General features: G+C 46.7%; 1 protein-coding gene across 1 annotated transcript; it reads right to left on the bottom strand.

Annotated features, from left to right (window-relative positions):
* Positions 1 to 2,520: 2,520 nt before the first annotated feature.
* On the bottom strand, positions 2,521 to 18,368 carry SLC31A2 (solute carrier family 31 member 2). Its single transcript, XM_046667373.1, has 4 exons — positions 18,259 to 18,368; positions 14,033 to 14,099; positions 4,724 to 4,913; positions 2,521 to 3,676 (listed from the first exon to the last, which is right to left on the bottom strand). Exons 1-4 carry the CDS (start codon positions 18,262 to 18,264, stop codon positions 3,508 to 3,510), a joined length of 432 nt encoding a protein of 143 aa, XP_046523329.1. The 5' UTR covers positions 18,265 to 18,368; the 3' UTR covers positions 2,521 to 3,507.
* Positions 18,369 to 19,116: the final 748 nt, after the last annotated feature.

Genomic DNA, 19,116 nt, shown 5'->3' with positions numbered 1-19,116 from the left:
CTCAAGCTGTTGGGGAGAAACTGAATTTGGTTCTAAGGGCTGTCTGTGCTCCTCTCTGGGAACTAAGGGTAGGAGTTGTAACAGATGTGGGTCAGTTAACATGCATAAAAGCAGTGTGACATATTCCCTTTGGTACCTAACCCTGGAACTTTAGGTGTTCAAAGAAAGTCACCACTTTGCTATCCTAGCTCATCTCAGCCGCATTAAGGCTCAGGGCATTGTGGTTGTCTGAGGACCAGTTCTGTCATCCACTCACTCATGCAGACTTGGTTCTATACCCTAGGAAGCCTGCAGAGAAGGTGGAAGGGTCCCTGCATTCCACTGTCATCCATCATGGCACCTAAAGATTCTTCACTTAGAGAGCAGCTTCCATTCCCTCTGAACTTGGGCCCAGGACTGGTGAGGAGAACAGTAGGGAGAAAAATATTCATGATCATTTTACTTATTCTGGGATCTTCCAAAGACCATGCAACTAGTCTTCAAAAAGTAGAATCATTTAATAAAAATGTTTCCTGATTTTAAATGTTTATAAGAACCCAAATTCCACTTCATCTGGCCTGACATCATCTTTGTGATGACAGCTTTGAGCCTGTCTCCCATATGTGGGGCTGGGAGGCAGCAAGAACTAGCATTTACTGGATTTTGTTGTGTGACAAATGGCACTGTTGTTCAGCAGTTTACACACACTGTCTCATCTCCAGCAACCCCTGCAGAAGTCACTCTTATCCCCATGTACAAAGGCAGCCCGACTGTCCAGCTCTGCCACTTATTAGCTGGGTGACTTTCTTTAACTTCTCTGTGCCTCAGCTTCCTCATCTCTAAGACAAGGACAAAAGTAGTTTCTACTTTGTTGTGGGGATTAAATGCATTAATATTGTAAAGTGCTTAGAACACTGCCTGGCACATCAACAGGACTACAGAGGTGTTTGTTCAATTGAAAAAAAATTTAAGTGGAGAAAACGCCACCTCTTGTGACTTGGCTCTGAAGAATGTTGAAATGCCTCCTGCATCTAACCATATAAGCCTCTCTCTAGAGCACAGATCTTTTAAAAGCCCTCTCTACTATAAAAGCCTCAAATGTATTACACATGTAAAGAGACCGTATCAAATTGAAGAGGTTGTGGATCACCTATGGAGATACTCATCTGAGTGCCCCAGGGGAGGGAGCCTTAGCTGGTCAGGACATAGAAATGGATGAGTGAGGCTCCATCAGCAAGACTACACTGGACCTGGGAAGTCTTCCCACCTGTTGTGACAGAGCAGCTTTCCAATTCCCTGCATATGTGGGGAGAATGCACTGATCAATCCTGAAGGTGTCACATACTGTACTTTCTGTGACAGTTATTGTAAATTAAAAAGTGGCTTTGATGTATTTTTGCTTCTGCCCTCAGGGAGGGACGGTACTAATAATCCTGCCAACATGGGTGTTTCTAATCCACGTGACAGTCACTTTTCTCCTAGGAGGTACCTGGTCAACATTTGTTATGAACAAAAGAATGACTGTTGACCAAGCTGGCCTTGTGGGGTGTCTGCCTGTGGGCTCAGCATTTCAGGGCTGGGTTTCCCTGAGCAGAGTTGTCATCTTCATAGTGGATGGACAGACTCAGTCCTTAGACAGCCCGACAGCCAGCACCACCAGCTCCATTCGCCATACTCAATTCTGCAGTTGTAAGGGCTATGTGTGCTCGCTGCTCAAATGAGGAGAAACAAAAGTATGGTCACACATTGCTTAAAAATATATATTTATTAAAAGATATTTTTCTTTTAATTCCCAAAACTTAAGACCATCTTTCCTCTATCCCGTGAGGTACTTGAACACAGACGTTACAGTATACAGCAGCGACGTTCTCTCCCTGGGTCTGTTTCCTTTCCTATCAAGTGAAGAGATTCAAATATCTGGAGCGTCCCCTCTAACTCTACAAACGGAATGCTTTGGTTTGACTGCTTATGGCATCTTCAGTCAATACCCCCGAGGCTTACTCGGGATTTAAATGAATGAATCGCATTTCCCCACCAGACTGTTACGTGTGAGCAGTAAGTTAATAGAGAACATTAAGTATTAACTATTATTCAGTGCAGTTCTCTATTCTGCGCAGGAGGAGGATCAGGATAAAAGTGGGCATTAGGCCATAACGAGCCCCCAGACACCTAAAGCCATTAGACTCTCTTCCTCCCGCAGGCAGTGCAGTCTGATGGCAAGAGCTTGCTCCGTCCAGAGGATAAGTCAGGAGCCTTGAAAACAGTCCTGCTTCTCTGCCTTCACTCTGCTGCTACTTCCTTTCCCCTAAGAAAGGGGAACAGGTCCGAGCAGATGCTGCCATGCGTCATGAATACAATGAAATCATTTCACTAAAAACTTTGTTCTGGGGGCTGGCCCGGTGGCACAGTGGTTAAATGCACATGTTCCGCTTCTTGGCGGCCCGGGGTTCACCAGTTCGGATCCCAGGTGCGGACATGGCACCACTTGGCATGCCGTACTGTGGTAGGCGTCCCACATATAAAGTAGAGGAAGATGGGCACGGATGTTAGCTCAGGGCCAGTCTTCCTCAGCGAAAAGAGGATTGGCAGCAGTTAGCTCAGGGCTAATCTTCCTCAAAAAAACAACAAAACCCAAAAAACGAAAAAAACTTTGTTCTGTATTAATGTGCAAAATTGCCAAGCAGGAGTTCAGTAGGAAAAATGAGAAATTTTAGTTTGTCAACACGATCCCAGAAGAGACAATCTTCATGTGTTCCAAAGGCAGATGGGTAAGAAAAAGGAGTCAGCTTTGTCTCTGGCCCCAAAGACAGAAGAGGTCAGGAAGTCCAATAGAAGATGCTCCTCTAGATAAGGCACTGATCGGGAGAGCAGAGGGCAGCCAGCTTCCATGCTCCTCATCACCCAGAACCCACCTCCCTGTCTTGTAGATCTTTGGGAATTCTTAAGTTTGGTTTGTTTTTGCAAGGGAAGATTCACCGGTCACTATCATCTGTTGCCAGTCTTCCTCCCCCACGCCCCCAAAGCCCCAGGACGTAGTTGTATATAGTTGTAAGTCCTAATTCTCCCATGTGAGCTGCTGCCACAACATGGCTACTGACAGACCATAGTGTGGTTCTGTACCCTCGAACTGAACCCAGGCCACCAAGGCGGAGCGCGCTGAACTTAACACGCTAGGCCGTCAGGACTGGCTCCAGGAATTCTTAAGTTTTGAGTCACAGAGATAAGTCATCACGGCCTCAGCAACCGTGCCCTCAGGTTCTGTTCTCTCCATTCTCCCTCTGGTCACAGCAGCCTTCTTAAGGCACAAGAAGATGAGGCCTGGGCTGGCTGGCTGAGGAGAGAGGTAGGTGCAATGGCCTCTGAACTCCAGGGAGCAAGTGCTGGCGTCAGCTGCAAGTTTCCAGAAGCTGGGAGTGAGACGAGGAACAGCCGTCAGAAGAAAATGGAGACGTGGGACTGGAAGTTCAATGTCTGGAAGAGGGAGCCCCAGCTCTCTCCAGCCTTCGGTGCCTGCACAGCCCTTACCGGCTAAACCATGCTGAAAAGCGGGTAGGCTAGGTAGTAGCCCACAGCCGAGCCCAGCACCACACCGAGGAAAATCCAGGTGTTGTAGGACATGACAGCCAGCATGATGAAGTAGCCAATGACCACCTGAACAACATGGATTAGCGACTGGCCAAAGTGACACAAAAACCACCTAGATAAAAGGAGAGCCAAGTTAATGGGAAGGAGCTGGAAGCCAGGAGTTGGTGTCAGGAAGTAGGAGGAACAGCTCAGTTACAGGACCAGCTTAATTATAATTTGTATGTTTGACCCAGAAGAGACTGCTTTTTAAAGAGACATATCAGAAACCATTGATAGAGAGGAGAAAGGGACTTGTACCAGGAGCCTAGAATAATCACTTTAGCTCTGAGCTTCCTGGCATCCTGGGGAAAAGGGAAAATGATGATATATATAATCCATCATGTCTGACAGGGATAATACAAAATCATCAGTAAGGTAGTTTTTTTTTTTTCCTGAATCTACTGTGGGAGGCAGTATTACAATGGAAAGAACACGGACTTTGGGGATAGATCACTTCCTAGCTCTGCCACTTACTAACTGTGGCTTAGCACTGATGTCTGAACCTCTCTCAACTTAAATTTCCTCATTAGTAAAACAGGAATAAGAATACTGCCCTTGCAGGGTGGTTGTGAATATTTGAGACACCCATGTAAGGAGCAGGCAGGCTCATTAAGCACAGCTGGAGAGCAGGCAGAACTGGGACCCTAAATGGTTGTCCTATCGGAATGGGAAGGGAAGAAAGGAGAGAAGAGGCTGCCCCCCCCCCCCACCCGTGCCCCCCAGGTTGGATACATTCCTGACAGCAATTCTTATCACTTGTGTAGGGACAGCTGCAGGTCCCATGCTGGGTTTGAAGCCTTAGTGACCTAAGGAAGCCTGGTGGGTCTGGGGGTAGGCTGGGTGGACAGCCCTGTTGCTAGACTGAGGCTGGTACCAGAGTTCTGAGAGCTGAGCCTCCCAGTGGCTGTTCATAGAGAGCCCTGGTCTGGGCGCCAGAAGGCCGGAGCTCTAGTTCCCTTCACTACTTACTGACTGTAAGCACTTAGGCAAGTCCTGGTCCTTCCCTGGGCCTCAATTTCCTCTTTCCTCTCTGTGAAGTGGGGCCAATGCCCTATGGGCCCAGCCGACCTCTCGGTGAATGTGAGCCCTCCACCCATTCTCCACACCCCATGCCTGTTACCTGAGGCGGGTTTTGCTCACTGGAGGTGAGTCTGAGCCTGAAGAATCCTGGTCCATCTCTTCGATGAGCTGCTGGCTGGTGGGGATGGACAGGCTCACCAGAGCCTGGTGGAGCAGCTTGGCTTTGCCAACCTTGATGCTTTCATACAACACAGCCAGGAGCAGGACCACCAACACCGAAAAGGCCATGCCTGTCAAAGGAAGCTGAGCTGCAGGGACCTGGCCAGGCCAGCTCTGCTCCTCTTCTGCAGCTCCCCCTGGGACCTGGCACAGGTGGGAGAAGAGCACCCCCACCCATTCTCTCTGAATCCATTCCCTCCCCCTCCTCTGCCCCGCCCCCCCTTGTGCGCGGGCATCTTCTCCACCCTTGTTGGGCTCAGAACTTCTTCACTGTCTCTTTCCCCCTCCAGCCCTTTCTCGGTAGGGTTGGCCTACTGGGGTGTGGCTTTCAGATCAGGAAGAGAAGACACCTGAAGAAGCCAGGGGCTGAGGGGGAAGAAGCCATACACTAGCGCCCCCAGCTGTTCCCCCAGCAGGTGGCACAAACCTCTGTCACGACTCCTTAAGGGAAGAGCATATATAGCAAGATGGGCAGAGAAGCAAGTATGTACACAGAAAAGTCTGGAAGGAAGGCGATACAGCAAAGGAATCATAATTATCTCAGCAAATTAGGATGCAGGAGGTTTTTATTTTCTTCTCGCCTAATTTTCCAAAGTTTCTACTGTGTGTATTAGTTTTATAATAGTGGAAAAAAACATTAAGTTGTTTTACAGAAAACATTAAGCCCTTACTAAAGCTGCTTTGTAAAATTAACTACTAATTGCTACTTCCATTTTACAAGTAGAGGGATACTAAATGGCCTAGCTAGAGTGTTTCATTGGGCTCCCAGGTGCAAATCATCTGTAAAAGATGCAGGTTTTTTGGGTTTAAGATTTTATTTTTCCTTTTTCTCCCCAAAGCCCCCAGTACATAGTTGCGTACTTTTAGTTGTGGGTCCTTCCAGTTGTGGCATGTGGGACGCCGCCTCAGCATGGCCCGACAAGCGGTGCCATGTCCGCACCCAGGATTTGAACCAGCGAAACCCCGGGCTGCCAAAGTGGAGCGTGCGAACTTAACCACTCGGCCACAGGGTCGGCCCCAAGATGTAGGTTTTTAAAATATAAAATTACACGGACATGGCACCGCTCATCAGGCTATGCTGAGCAGACATCCCACATAGCACAACCAGAGAGACCTACAAGTAGAATATACAACTATGTACTGGGGGACTTTGGGGAGAAGAAGTAAAAAATTTAAAAAAATAAATAAAAGATTGGCAACAGATGTTGGCTCAGGTGCTAATCTTAAAAAAAGAAAGAAATAGGGGGGGAAGATCCAAGATGGCGGCGTGAGCAGACTTCTTTGTCTCTCCCCCTTCAAATCTACAACTAATTGGACATTCATCGCTTGACAAAGGATATCTATATAGCATCTCAGGACGTCAGAGAGACCTACAATGCTATACATGGAAGGTGGACGGACTTCCCTCCAGGAGGAGGTGGGGATAGGTGAAAACTCTCCGACCCCGACCCCCGAACAGCCTAGAGCTTGCCGGCGGCTTTCTTCCAGCGGATGCCCCCAGAACATCGCCACATGCCAAGGGCAGGAGGGAGCGCACACCAGAGGAGCGACTGCAAACAGTTGAACAGAGCCCTACCTAAGCCCCCCGCAATTACACCTGAGCCCAGAGGGAAGCTACAGAGTTACACACCAGAGGCGGTGGGGAAAACCCCTACCCGCCATTAGCGGAGAGGTCCCGCCCAGCCTCCACAATGCCTGGGGGCTCTCCCAAATGGCGCGGCGGCCCGCCAGCTGCCGCCGCCACCGGCTCCGCTGACTGGGCTTTCGCCCAGGAGGGGCTCGGGACCACCGGAGATCTCCTGGGAGAGGACCGGGGCTGGGTGGAGATCCAGCGGCTGGCTACACGGCCCAGGGGAGAAACTCTAGAGTTCTGTCTCGGCAGCAGGCAGAGTCTTTACCGGCCATTATCGGAGAGGCCCCGCCCAGCATCCACAACACAGGGAGGGTCCCAAAGAGGAGAATCCCAGGCAGGGCAGCAACCAACCAGCTGCCACTGAACTCAAGGTATCCGGATATCCCCCAGACAGGGCAGTGGGCTCTCTGAGATCCTGGGGGAGAGGACTGGGGCTGGGTGGAGTTCCAGTGACCTGGCTCTGTGGCCCAGGGGGAAACTCTACAGTCTCACAGAAGCCTCAGCGAAAGCCTCTGCACAGCACTAGTAGAGAGCACCCATCTGGCAACCACAAGGCTGGAAGACCCTGGGACAAAAGTAGCATAGCTAGGCGAGCTAACCACAGACGGTAGAAAATGCCCATAGCTCTGCTGTGACCCATAGTGGACAAATGAGATTTTGTGGGCGCCGACAGTGACAGAGCTGCAAATATAAGTGATCCTGCCCTTGGCCGCTGGGAAAGCCCATAACACCGCTGCAGAACCTAAGGAGGGAGCACGTCTAGGTGGTCTGCAACAGTAGGCACCAGCAGTCTGAAGCCCCCCTGTGAGGGCCTCCACAGCTGAAGAGGGAACCCACAGGATCACTGTGACTGCATGGAGGGGCCCAGGCCCAGTTAGCAACAGCTGATAGGGTTCCTGGTTGGAGCAGTATAAACAGCTGTCCCCCCACCACACCAGTAGAAACAAGTGGAAGCAGTAACTAAACTCTATCTCTATGCGGAGGCACAAATCTACACCATCAAGCAATATGAAAAAATACATTAAATCTCCAGAACAGAAGGAAAATGATAAACACACAGAAAACAATCCCAAAGACAATGAAATATACAACCTAAATGATGATGACTTCAAAACAGCCATCATTAAAAAACTGAATGAGTTAAAAGAGAATTCAGATAGACAACTCAACGAGTTCAGGAGCTATGTCACAAAAGAGTTCGATACTATAAAGAAGGACCAAACAGAAATACTGGAAATGAAGAACACAATAGAGGAGATTAAGAAAAATCTAGACGCACTGAACAGTAGGGCCAATAATATGGAGGAAAGAATTAGCAATTTGGAAGATAGGAATATAGAAATGCTGCAGGCAGAGGAGGAGAGAGAGCTAAGACTAAAAAGAAATGAAGAAACTCTCCGAGAATTATCTGACGCAATTAGGAGATGCAACCTAAGGATTATAAGTATACCAGAGGGAGAAGAGAGGGAGAAGGGGGCAGAAAGCCTATTCAAAGAAATAATGGCTGAGAACTTCCCAAACCTGGGGAGAGAGATGGAACTTCATGTGACAGAAGCCAATAGATCTCCAAACTTTATCAATGCAAGTAGACCAACCCCAAGACATATAGTAGTGAAGCTAGCAAAAGTCAACGACAAGGAGAGAATACTAAGGGCAGCCAGGCAGAAGAAATTAACCTACAAAGGAACCCCCATCAGGCTTTCAGCAGATTTCTCAGCAGAAACGTTACAGGCTAGAAGAGAGTGGAATGATATGTTAAAAAATCTGAAGGACAAAAACCTGCAGCCGCGAATCCTCTACCCAGCGAAAATATCCTTCAAATACGATGGAGAAATAAAAACTTTCCCAGATAAACAAAAATTAAGGGAGTTCATTGCCACCAAACCTCCTCTTCAAGAAATGCTCAGGAAAACCCTCATTCCTGAAAAATCAAAAAAAAGGAAAGGGACTACAAAACCAAGAGCAAAGGAGATAAGTAGAAGGACAACAACAGAGAGTAGCAGCTCTCCATCAGAACAGACTAAACCATGGGACGAGAAACAAAGGAAATTGAAGAGAACTGGAAAACAAGACATAAAATGACAGCGGTAGGCCCCCCACATTTCAATAATCACTCTAAATGTAAATAGATTGAACTCTCCCATCAAAAGACACAGAGTGGCAGGATGGATCAAAGAACAAGACCCAACAATATGCTGCCTCCAGGAAACACACCTCAGCCCCAAAGACAAACACAGACTCAGAGTGAAGGGATGGAAGAGAATACTCCAAGCTAATAATGAACAAAAGAAAGCAGGTGTCGCTATACTAATATCAGACAAAGTAGACTTCAAAGCAAAACAGGTAAAGAAAGACAAAGAGGGACAGTATATAATGATAAAAGGGACTCTCCACCAAGAAGACATAATACTTGTAAATATATACCCACCCAACACAGGAGCACCAAAATTTGTAAAGCAACTCTTAACAGAACTAAAAGAAGACATCAACAACAATACTATAATAGTAGGGGACCTCAACACCCCATTAACACCAATGGATAGAACATCCAGACAGAAAATCAACAAGGAAATTATAGAATTAAATGAAAAATTAGACCAGATGGACTTAATAGATATATATAGAACACTTCATCCAAAAACAGCAGGTTACACATTCTTCTCAAGTGCGCATGGAACATTCTCAAGAATAGACCATATTTTGGGAAACAAAGCTAGCATCAATAAATACAAGAGAGTTGAAATAATATCAAGCATCTTCTCTGATCACAATGCTGTGAAACTAGAAATCAACTACAAGAATAAAGCAGAGAAAGGTGCAAAAATGTGGAGACTAAACAACACGCTACTGAACAAACAATGGATTATTGAAGAAATTAAAGAAGAAATCAAATATTATCTGGAGACAAATGAAAATGAGAACACGTCATACCAAATCATTTGGGATGCAGCAAAAGCAGTCCTAAGAGGGAAATTCATCACAATACAGGCTCACCTCACAAAACAAGAAAAAGCTCACATAAGCAACCTCAAATGACACCTAACAGAATTAGAAAAAGAAGAACAAACGAAGCCCACAGTCAGTAGAAGGAGGGAAATAATAAAAATAAGAGCAGAAATAAACGATATTGAAACTAAAATGAAACAAAGAGTTGGTTCTTCGAAAAAATTAACAAAATCGACAAACCCTTGGCCAGACTCACCAAGAAAAGAAGACAGAAATCTCAAATAAATAAAATTAGGAATGAGAGAGGAGAAATCACAACAGATACCAATGAAATACAAGGGATCATAAGAGAATACTATGAAAAACTATATGCCAACAAATTGAACAACCTGGAAGAAATGGACAAATTCCTGGACTCTTACAACCTCCCCAAACTGAACCAGGAAGAAATGGAGAATCTGAATAGGCCAATCACAAGTAAAGAAATAGAAACAGTAATCAAAAACCTCCCCAAAAATAAGAGTCCAGGACCAGACGGCTTCTCTGGAGAATTCTACCAAACATTCAAAGAAGATTTAATACCTATCCTTCTCAAACTATTCCAGAAAACTGAGGAAGATGGAGTACTCCCCAACACATTCTGTGAAGCCAACATCACTCTGATCCCCAAACCAGGACAACACAAAGAAGGAGAACTACAGGCTGATATCACTGATGAACATAGATGCAAAAATTCTCAACAAAATTCTGGCAAACCAAATACAGCAATACATCAAAAAGATTATACAGCATGATCAGGTGGGATTTATACCAGGGACACAGGGATGGTTCAACATCCACAAGTCAATCAACATGATACACTACATTAACAAAATGAGAAACAAAAACCACATGATCATCTCAATAGATGCAGAGAAGGCATTCGACAAGATCCAACACCCATTTATGATAAAAACCCTCAATAAAATGGGTATAGAAGGAAAGTACCTCAACATAATAAAGGCCATATATGACAAACCCACAGCCAACATCATACTCAATGGACAAAAACTGAAAGCCATCCCTCTGAGGACAGGAACAAGACAAGGGTGCTCACTTTCATCAATCCTATTCAACATAGTACTGGAGGTGTTGGCCAGAGCAATTCAGCAGGAAAAAGAAATAAAAGGAATCCAAATAGGCAATGAAGAAGTAAAACTCTCGCTGCTTGCAGACAACATGATCTTATATATAGAAAACCCCAAAGAATCCATAGGAAAACTATTAGAAACAATCAACAGCTACAGCAAAGTTGCAGGGTATAAAATCAACATACATAAATCAGTAGCATTTCTACACACTAACAATGAACCAACAGAAAAAGAACTCAAGAACTCAATCCCATTCACAATCGCAACGAAAAGAATAAAATACCTTGGGATAAATTTAACCAAGGAAGTGAAAGATTTATACAATGAAAACTACAAGCCTTTCTTGAAAGAAATTGACGGCGACATAAAGAGATGGAAAGACATTCCATGCACATGGATTGGAAGAATAAACACAGTTAAAATGTTCATACTACCTAAAGCAATCTACAGATTCAATGCTATCCCAATCAGAATCCCAAGGACATTCTTTACAGAAATTGAACAAAGAATCCTAAAATTCATTTGGGGCAGCAAAAGACCGCGAATTGCTAAAGCAATCCTGAGTAAGAAAAACAAAGCCGGAGGCATCACAAGCCCCGATTTCAAAACATACTACAAAGCTACAGTGATCAAAACAGCATGGTACTGGTACAAAAACAGGTCCACAGATCAATGGAACAGAATTGAAAGCCCAGAGATAAAATCACACATCTATGGACAGCTAATCTTCGACAAAGGAGCTGAGGGCCTGCAACGGAGAAAAGAAAGTCTCTTCAACAAATGGTGCTGGGAAAACTGGACAGCCACATGCAAAAGAATGAAAATCGACCATTCTTTTTCACCATTCACAAAAATAAACTCAAAATGGATCAAAGATTTAAAGATTAGGCCTGAAACAATAAGTCTTCTAGAAGAGAATATAGGTAGTACACTCTTTGACATCAGTTTCAAAAGAAGCTTTTCGGACACTATAACTCCTCAGATGAGGGAAACAATAGAAAGAATAAACAAATGGGACTTCATCAGACTAAAGAGTTTCTTCAAAGCAAGGGAAAACAGGATTGAAACAAAAAAACAGCCCACTAATTGGGAAAAAATATTTACAAGCTACTTATCCGACAAAGGATTAATATCCATAATATACAAAGAACTCACACAGCTTAACAACAAAAAAACAAACAACCCGATCAAAAAATGGGCAGAGGACATGAACAGACATTTCTCCAAAGAAGATATAAGTATGGCCAAGAGACACATGAAAAGATGTTCATCATCGCTAATCATCAGGGAAATGCAAATCAAAACTACACTAAGATATCACCTTACACCCGTTAGATTGGCAAAAATATCCAAAACCAAAAGTGACAAATGTTGGAGAGGCTGTGGAGAAAAAGGAACCCTCATACACTGTTGGTGGGAATGCAAACTAGTGCAGCCACTATGGAAAACAGTATGGAGAGTTCTCAAAAAGTTAAAAATAGAAATACCCTATGACCCAGCTATCCCACTACTGGGTATCTATCCTAAGAACCTGAAATCAGCAATCCCAAGAATCCCATGCACCCCTATGTTCATCGCAGCACTATTTACAATAGCCAAGACGTGGAAGCAACCTAAATGCCCAGAAACTGACGAGTGGATAAAGAAGATATGGTATATATACACAATGGAATACTACTCAGCCATAAAAAAGGACCAAATTGTTCCATTCGCATCAACATGGATGGACCTTGAGGGTATTATGTTAAGCGAAATAAGCCAGACAGAGAAAGACAAACTCTATGTGACCCCACTTATAGGTGGAAGTTAACATATATACATGGAGAACCGATCAGTGGTTACCAGGGAAAAGGGGGGGGGGGTGGGGGGAGGGCACAAAGGGTGAAGTGGTGTACCCACAACATTACTAACAATAATGTACAACTGAAATCTCACAAGGTTGTAATCTATCATAATCTTAATTAAAAAAAAAAAAGAAAGAAAGAAATATCACCCTAGGGTTGCTAATTTAAAAAAAATTACAGGCAATTGCACACACATGGTATAAAATCAAACAGCCCAAAAGGGTGGACAGTGAAAAGTCAGTCATCTTCCCAGCCCAGCCTCCCCAAACCCCAGTCCCCCCACCCCCTGCCAGAGTAGCTTCTGTTAGCATTTCCTGTGTAGCCTTCCAGGGATGCTCAATGTATATATAGAAGCCTTTACTTGTCTAAATGACAGCAGAAGAGAGCATCCTTTTCTGCATCTGACATCATCCTCCAACTGTTCCTCGTATGTGGGTTCCCCTTAGTTCACACAGATCTATCTTATTTCTGTGGCTTCACAGTCTCTGGTAGATTATATTTTCCGAAGATGGCCACCTCGCCATTTCCCACTCCACATGCTCTTCTTACAATGGTGACACTCCTGCCATCAAGTGGTCAGGTCCCTTCCCCTTTAACCTGAGACGACCTTGGTGACTGCCTCAACCAATAAGGGTAGAAGTGATGCTCTGTGACTTCCAAGGCTAGGTCTTAACAATTCCATGCATTTCCACCTTCTTCTCTTGGCACACTCACTCGCTCTTGGAACCCAGCCACCCTGTCCCTAGGAAGCCCAGGCCACGGGAGATGCCATATGCAGGTGTTCGGCCAACAACCCCTGCTGAGGTCCTAGCTAACAACCAGCATCAGCCAGTAGACGTGAGAGTGAGGAGGTCTCCACGATGACTCCAGTTCCAGCCCCCGTCTGACTAGACCTGCATGAGAGACTCTGAGTGAGGACCGCTTAGCCGAGCCCAGCCAACTCAGAGCCTTGAGAAAGAATAATAAAGTGACTGCTGCTGTTTCAAGCCATTAGGTTTACTCCTCAATAGATTACTGGAATGGTAACCCATTGTAGGAATGATCACAATTTATTTGATCAGCACCCGCAGTGATGGGCATTTGGGCCGTTGCCAGACTACTTGGCAGCTGCAGTTACTGAAGTCAAAACATAACTCCATCATGAAGTAGTGTCCAACTCTGCCTTTTCAAGTCAAAGGAATTCTCTACTCTTTCAAATTGGTGTCTCATTTGAGGTCCAAGGCTGCAGCAGCTGCACGGGGCTTCTGCGCTGATGCTGGACACTGAACCCTGGATGAGGGAGGTGCTAGGAGGCAACAGGAGGCCTTACTCTAGTTCCGGCTCTGAGGCTTACTCGCTGTATGACCCTGGATGAGTCTCTTCCCCTCTCTGGGCTTCAGTTCCTTCCCCTGTAATAGAGGGAAAAGCTGCATCTCTGGCCTCTCTCTGGGCCTTTGTGAGGATCAGTGAGAGAATGGAGCACTTTGCTGTCTGAAGGGCAGTGGTTGCAGATGGAATTATAAATGCAAAGTTCCTGCTCAATGTTTGTGCAAGAGGAGTCAGGCTCACTTAAATGTCCACAGAGCAGAAGCCAGGTTCTCCACTGCCTGGAGCTACAAGGGTCCCCAAGCGGCAAGTCTGGGCTTTCTGGTTCTTACCTGCAGGACTGTGGACACTCCAGAAATCAAACAGAAGCACCACCTTATCTGAGAAGATGAAATGCATCTGAAAGAGAAGGGAACGTGCATCACAGTGGGCTCAGGGCAGTCGAGGTCATAGTCCTAAATGCTCTCCAGAAGCCTCCTCTAAAGGCCCAGAAAAATGGGGTCACTGGACTTAGGTGTTGGAAGAGCCATAAGTGGTCATTAGGACCAACCCAGGCAAGAGAGGGCAGAGACTTGCCAGGTCCCACAGTGGGTCAGCAACAGAGCTATAATGGAGCTGGCCCTGCTCCGGGTGGAAATGAGGTGTGGAGGGTGCCCATGTTTACTGGGCCAACCAGATCACATGCTCTCAGGTCATGCTGAGATGTCCCCTCCATGCCCTCCAAACCCAATGGAGAAGCACTAGACTGGGGAATGACTGCCCCTTCTTCCCCCAGGGCCCCAGCCACTCCGCTCCAGCAGCGTTTATCACAGAGGAGCCCAGGAGCAGCTGTCTTTAATCCGTACTCTACTTCTCTTCACTCATTCACGAAACATTTGCTGAGCCCAATTCTGTGCCCAGCATTATGGACACAGGTTAACGTCTCTGCCCTCGAGGAGCTCAGAGCCTTACAGAAAGAATGAAGGCAGAAGCAATGACCACGCAGCACCTGTCTGAACGCTCTTTCAAAGACGCCTGGTCCACCCTGTGTCCGGGGTGGCATCAAGGGCTTTTCATATGTGATCTCATTTCACAACAGTCTTCTGCGTCACAGGGACAATTAGGCCCATCTCACAGGAAGGAAAAATGGGGAAACTAGGCTCAGAAAAGTTAAATAATTTGCTGAAGGTCACAAAGCTAGTTAAGTTGGCAGAGCTAGGATTCAACCCCAGGTCTAGTTGGAAGGCAAAGCCCTGAGCATTCCAGCTTACTGTGCTGGCCCTCGATCACCAAGAAAGGAGGACAAGACGGGGACTGGACGGCGGTTCTGAAGGCCCAGTCCAGGCTTACTGACTGCGTTTGGCAAGATTAAAGCCAGACGGATCAGTTAGTTCAGCCTCTCAGGGAAGAGAAGGTCGCCCTCGCCAGCAGGTAAGACCTCAGCCAGCAGCAGCAGCAGCTTTGCAAACACGGCCAGTGCTTGCCCAGCTAAGATTGTGGCTGAGCTGGGATCAGCTTGTGGAAACCTTTGTCTTCTAAGACAACAGCCAAGTATTAGAAGCCTCAAACGTCAGAACTACAAGTGTCCTCAAAGAGTTTTTTTATCGAGATATAACTGACATATTATTTTTAGGTGTACATCATGATTCGATATATGTATATGTGGCCAAATGATCACCACAATGTCTAGTTAAGTCCGTCACCACACATAGTGACAAATTTTTTCTCTTGTGATGAGAACTTTTAAGATCTACTCTCTTAGCAACTTTCAAATATACAATACTGTATTATTATTATTATTTAAAGATTTTATTTTTCCTTTTTCTCTCCAAAGCCCCCCAGTACATAGTTGTGTATTTTTAGTTGTGGGTCCTTCTAGTTGTGGCATATGGGACGCCACCTCAGCATGGCTTGATGAGCAGTGCCATATCTGCTCCCGGGATCCGAAATGGTGAAACCCTGGGCCACCGAAGCAGAGCACGTGAACTCAACCCCTCGGTCACAGGGCCAGCCCCACAATACAGTATTACTAACTACAGCCACCATGCTGTACATTACATCCCCAGGACTTACTTATTTTCTCAGAGAGTTTTTAGTCCCCTGGGTTTCAACTTTTTTGCCAGGGAACATTGGCAAATAAAATCTTCCTTGTAACTCCAGTGTATAAAAGACAGGGTTCTTGGGGCTGGCCCAGTGGTGTAGTGGTTAGGTTTGTGCGCTCTGCTTTAGTGGCCCAGGGTTTGTGGTTGGGATCTCGGGCGCAGACCTAGCACTACTCATCAAGCCACACTGTGGTGGTGTCTCACATAAAACAGAGGAAGATGGGCATAGATGTTAGTTCAGTGTCAATCTTCTTCAAGCAAAAAGAGGAGGATTGGCAACAGGGCCAATAGCTCAGGGCCAGTCTTCCTCACAAAACCAACCAACAAAAGACAGAGCTGGGGGCGGGGCGAGGGAAGAGGTCTGCGCTCTGCGGAAACTCAGTGGAAAAACACTGATCTGATCCAACTTCAGCCTCCAGAAAAGGAGTCCCACGAGGGGAAGGGATTTGTCCAAGACCTCATAGGAAGACAATGGAAACCTCAGCAGGCATTTAAAAACCATGTTGAAGAATTTAAAAAGAGATTTTTATTTCCCTATATGAAAGTGGTACTTGCTTAATGTCAAAAACTGAAACAGGACCAAAAAGAAAGCAAAAGTAATTTCGAGTCCTGCTCTCCAGAGATATCCTTTAAGATTTCAAAAATATCTCTCTTGACATGGCAAATGTTCACAAAAGATTGATATGCAAAAGCAAACAGGTACAAACAATCCTGTGAAACTCCATTTACACCAGAGTTGCTCTCCTTCAATGTCAGCAGAAGCCTCCAGCACCATCTCAGTGGTGCCCGAGGAGGCGTGTTTCGCCATTACTCCTGTGAGTTCACTCGATAAAGCAGCTGGCATGATTGGAATGTCCCCGATGGCTTATTAATCAGAGAGGTTCCATAACTGGGTTCCTTCTCTCATCCTTGGGCCTGGGCCAGCTCTCTCAAGGGCCCCAAACAGCTTTTGTTGTAGACCTGAACACCCACAAAACAACAGAATTCATTCAACCAATATTTACTTTGGTTGTGCTAGGGGGGCAGATGCTGGAGATACAGAGATGAGTGAGATAAGTCCTTGGCCCTCTAACCACCTATTAGAGGAGAGGGAAGTGACCAGATCATTACAACAAGGTATACGCAGTCAGTGAGAGGGAGGCATGGGGGACGTCTCCTGGGGGGTGCTGGGGACACCTAACCCAGCCAGGGAAGCAGGTGGCTAGGACTGCTGAAACAGGAGGAGCAGGAGGCAGCTTGGGCAAGACAGACAGGCCAGTGTGTTCCAAGCTGGGAGTGCCCACACAGAGTGTCCAGTTCCACCTCACTGTGGGGGTGAGGGCCTGGGAGCAACAAAAACTCACTGGAGAAAAAGATTCAAACCAGCACAGCCTGACTCGGGGCTGCAGCTTTCGGTGAAAGGGCCCTGTGGTCAGATATGCAAGGGGAGCAGCTCTCATCTTGTCTCCCCACTTAGGATATATTGCAGCCTCCAGCAGCTGAGTTTAACTTATCTGTGCTATTTGGAGCCCCACCCTGGGTAGGGAGGGGCCGTGGTGAAGAAGAGAGCAATCCTGGGACTTGTTTTCTTCTTACTTTCTCATTTGGGTTTACTGAAACTTTGAGAAAAGCTCCCTCACTTATAAACCACAGTTTAGGGGAAGATTAAAGTCCCGCCCGGTCCTGTGGCTGAGGAACTTTTCACAAGCTCTTTCCATCTGTTTTCCTTTTTAGAGAACAGGCAGGATGCCGGCTGGGCGTTTGACTAATGACCTTATGTATCGGCTTCCCGCATCTTAAACTCTATGACATTCTTCGTGAGATGAAGAAAATGGTATGATTTCTTCAAAGACCAGAGAGTCTTGCAAGCTGTCAAGATCACTCATCCTTGATGAAACACTCATCCAGTGTTTCTCCCGCCCAGGTGAACTCTACCAAGAAAAACAGTTTCTCTGAAACGCTATATTCTGCCCCAAGTGTAGGGAGGATGGAAAGTAGCAGGGTCTGGTTCTTTTCCCCAAAAAGAATCAGACCACGAACTTGCCAAGGCAGGGAACCGGCCGGGGGCGTGTGCTCGGTGTGTGAGCGCCCGGCGGCAGGCTGAAACGCACCGGGGCTTCCTCTTCCTGGGAGCCTTCCCGGAACCTGCCCCATGTCACTGCGCCCAGGGCTGCGGACCCCCGGACTCCTCTGTTTTCACCCACCGCGCCCCCGCGCTCAGCTGCGCCACCGCAGGTGCTCAATAATTGCTCGTCTAGCCGGACTGACTCCCAGCAAGAGGGACAAATAAAAAGAAAGCCCCCAAAGTCACCGCCAGCTCTACCTCCCATGTCCCCCCAACCCTGTTCCAGCTGTTGAAAATGCTGCCAACACACCCCCTCACCAGCCCCCGGCCAGGGGCGGCGGGCAGGCACCTCGGGGTGCCCGGACGGCTGCTCGAAGGCCCCGTCCCGGCCGCTCACCCCACACCCGCTTCTCTCGGCGGCGCCCGGACTCACCTCCATGGCGAGCGCCAGGACCGCAGCTTCTCGCTCGGGTCTCCTGACTCCGAGTGGGTTCTACCGCCGCCGGATCGCGACCGCGGCCCGCGCGGTCACGTGGTTCGGGCGAGGCGGGCGCACGGGTTCCTGGGAGTTGTAGTTCCCACGCTGCGCCCAGCTCCGGGCGGCCTGGGGCGCGCCCACTGCCCGGAGTTGCCGCCTGGCCCCAGGTCCCGAGGCCAACCGCGCCGCGGGGCCAGAGTAAAAAGTGCGGTCGGGCTACCTCCCACCTGCATTCAATTTGGCCCCTTACTGCTTTGCACTTGACTTGGCAATTACCATAAACATGTTTATTGCTCGATGTTATAAACCGAGCGAAGCTTAACACAGGTTGAGTTAAAAATCGGAAAGTCCATCCTGTAGACATAATAGCAACAAATTAGGGGTAAATTAAAGAAATTATGCCCCAGGCTTTTAATGTAGCCATTCTTTTAAAAATCTTTTCCAATCTGATAAGCAAAGGGCAGTACACAGTTGTAATTTTAATTTGTATTTCTTTGATTACTAGGGTGGGCAACTTTTTTTTATTGGTATTTCTATTTGTGTGTATTGTCTGTCCATTTCATCCATCCGTTTTTGTGGGAGGAGTTTCCTGGAGGATGAGAGACTTTTAACAGTATTTAATTGTAAAATATGTTTAGTAACCCTTTGGTGGTTTTCCTATGAGGAAAGCTGACTCCTCGGAGAAACCTTACCAGAGGCAATGCTAGTGGAGCTTAAGCCTGGAGTGTGACCTCAGTTCAAATCCTGAGCCAGCCAGTTTTGGCTATGGGACCTCAGGCAAATGGCTTTACATTTCTGAGGCTCAGTTTCCTG

Source organism: Equus quagga, chromosome 1 (assembly GCF_021613505.1).
Source record: "Equus quagga isolate Etosha38 chromosome 1, UCLA_HA_Equagga_1.0, whole genome shotgun sequence".
NCBI lineage: Eukaryota > Metazoa > Chordata > Mammalia > Perissodactyla > Equidae > Equus > Equus quagga.
This window is presented reverse-complemented; position numbering and strand designations above follow the sequence as displayed.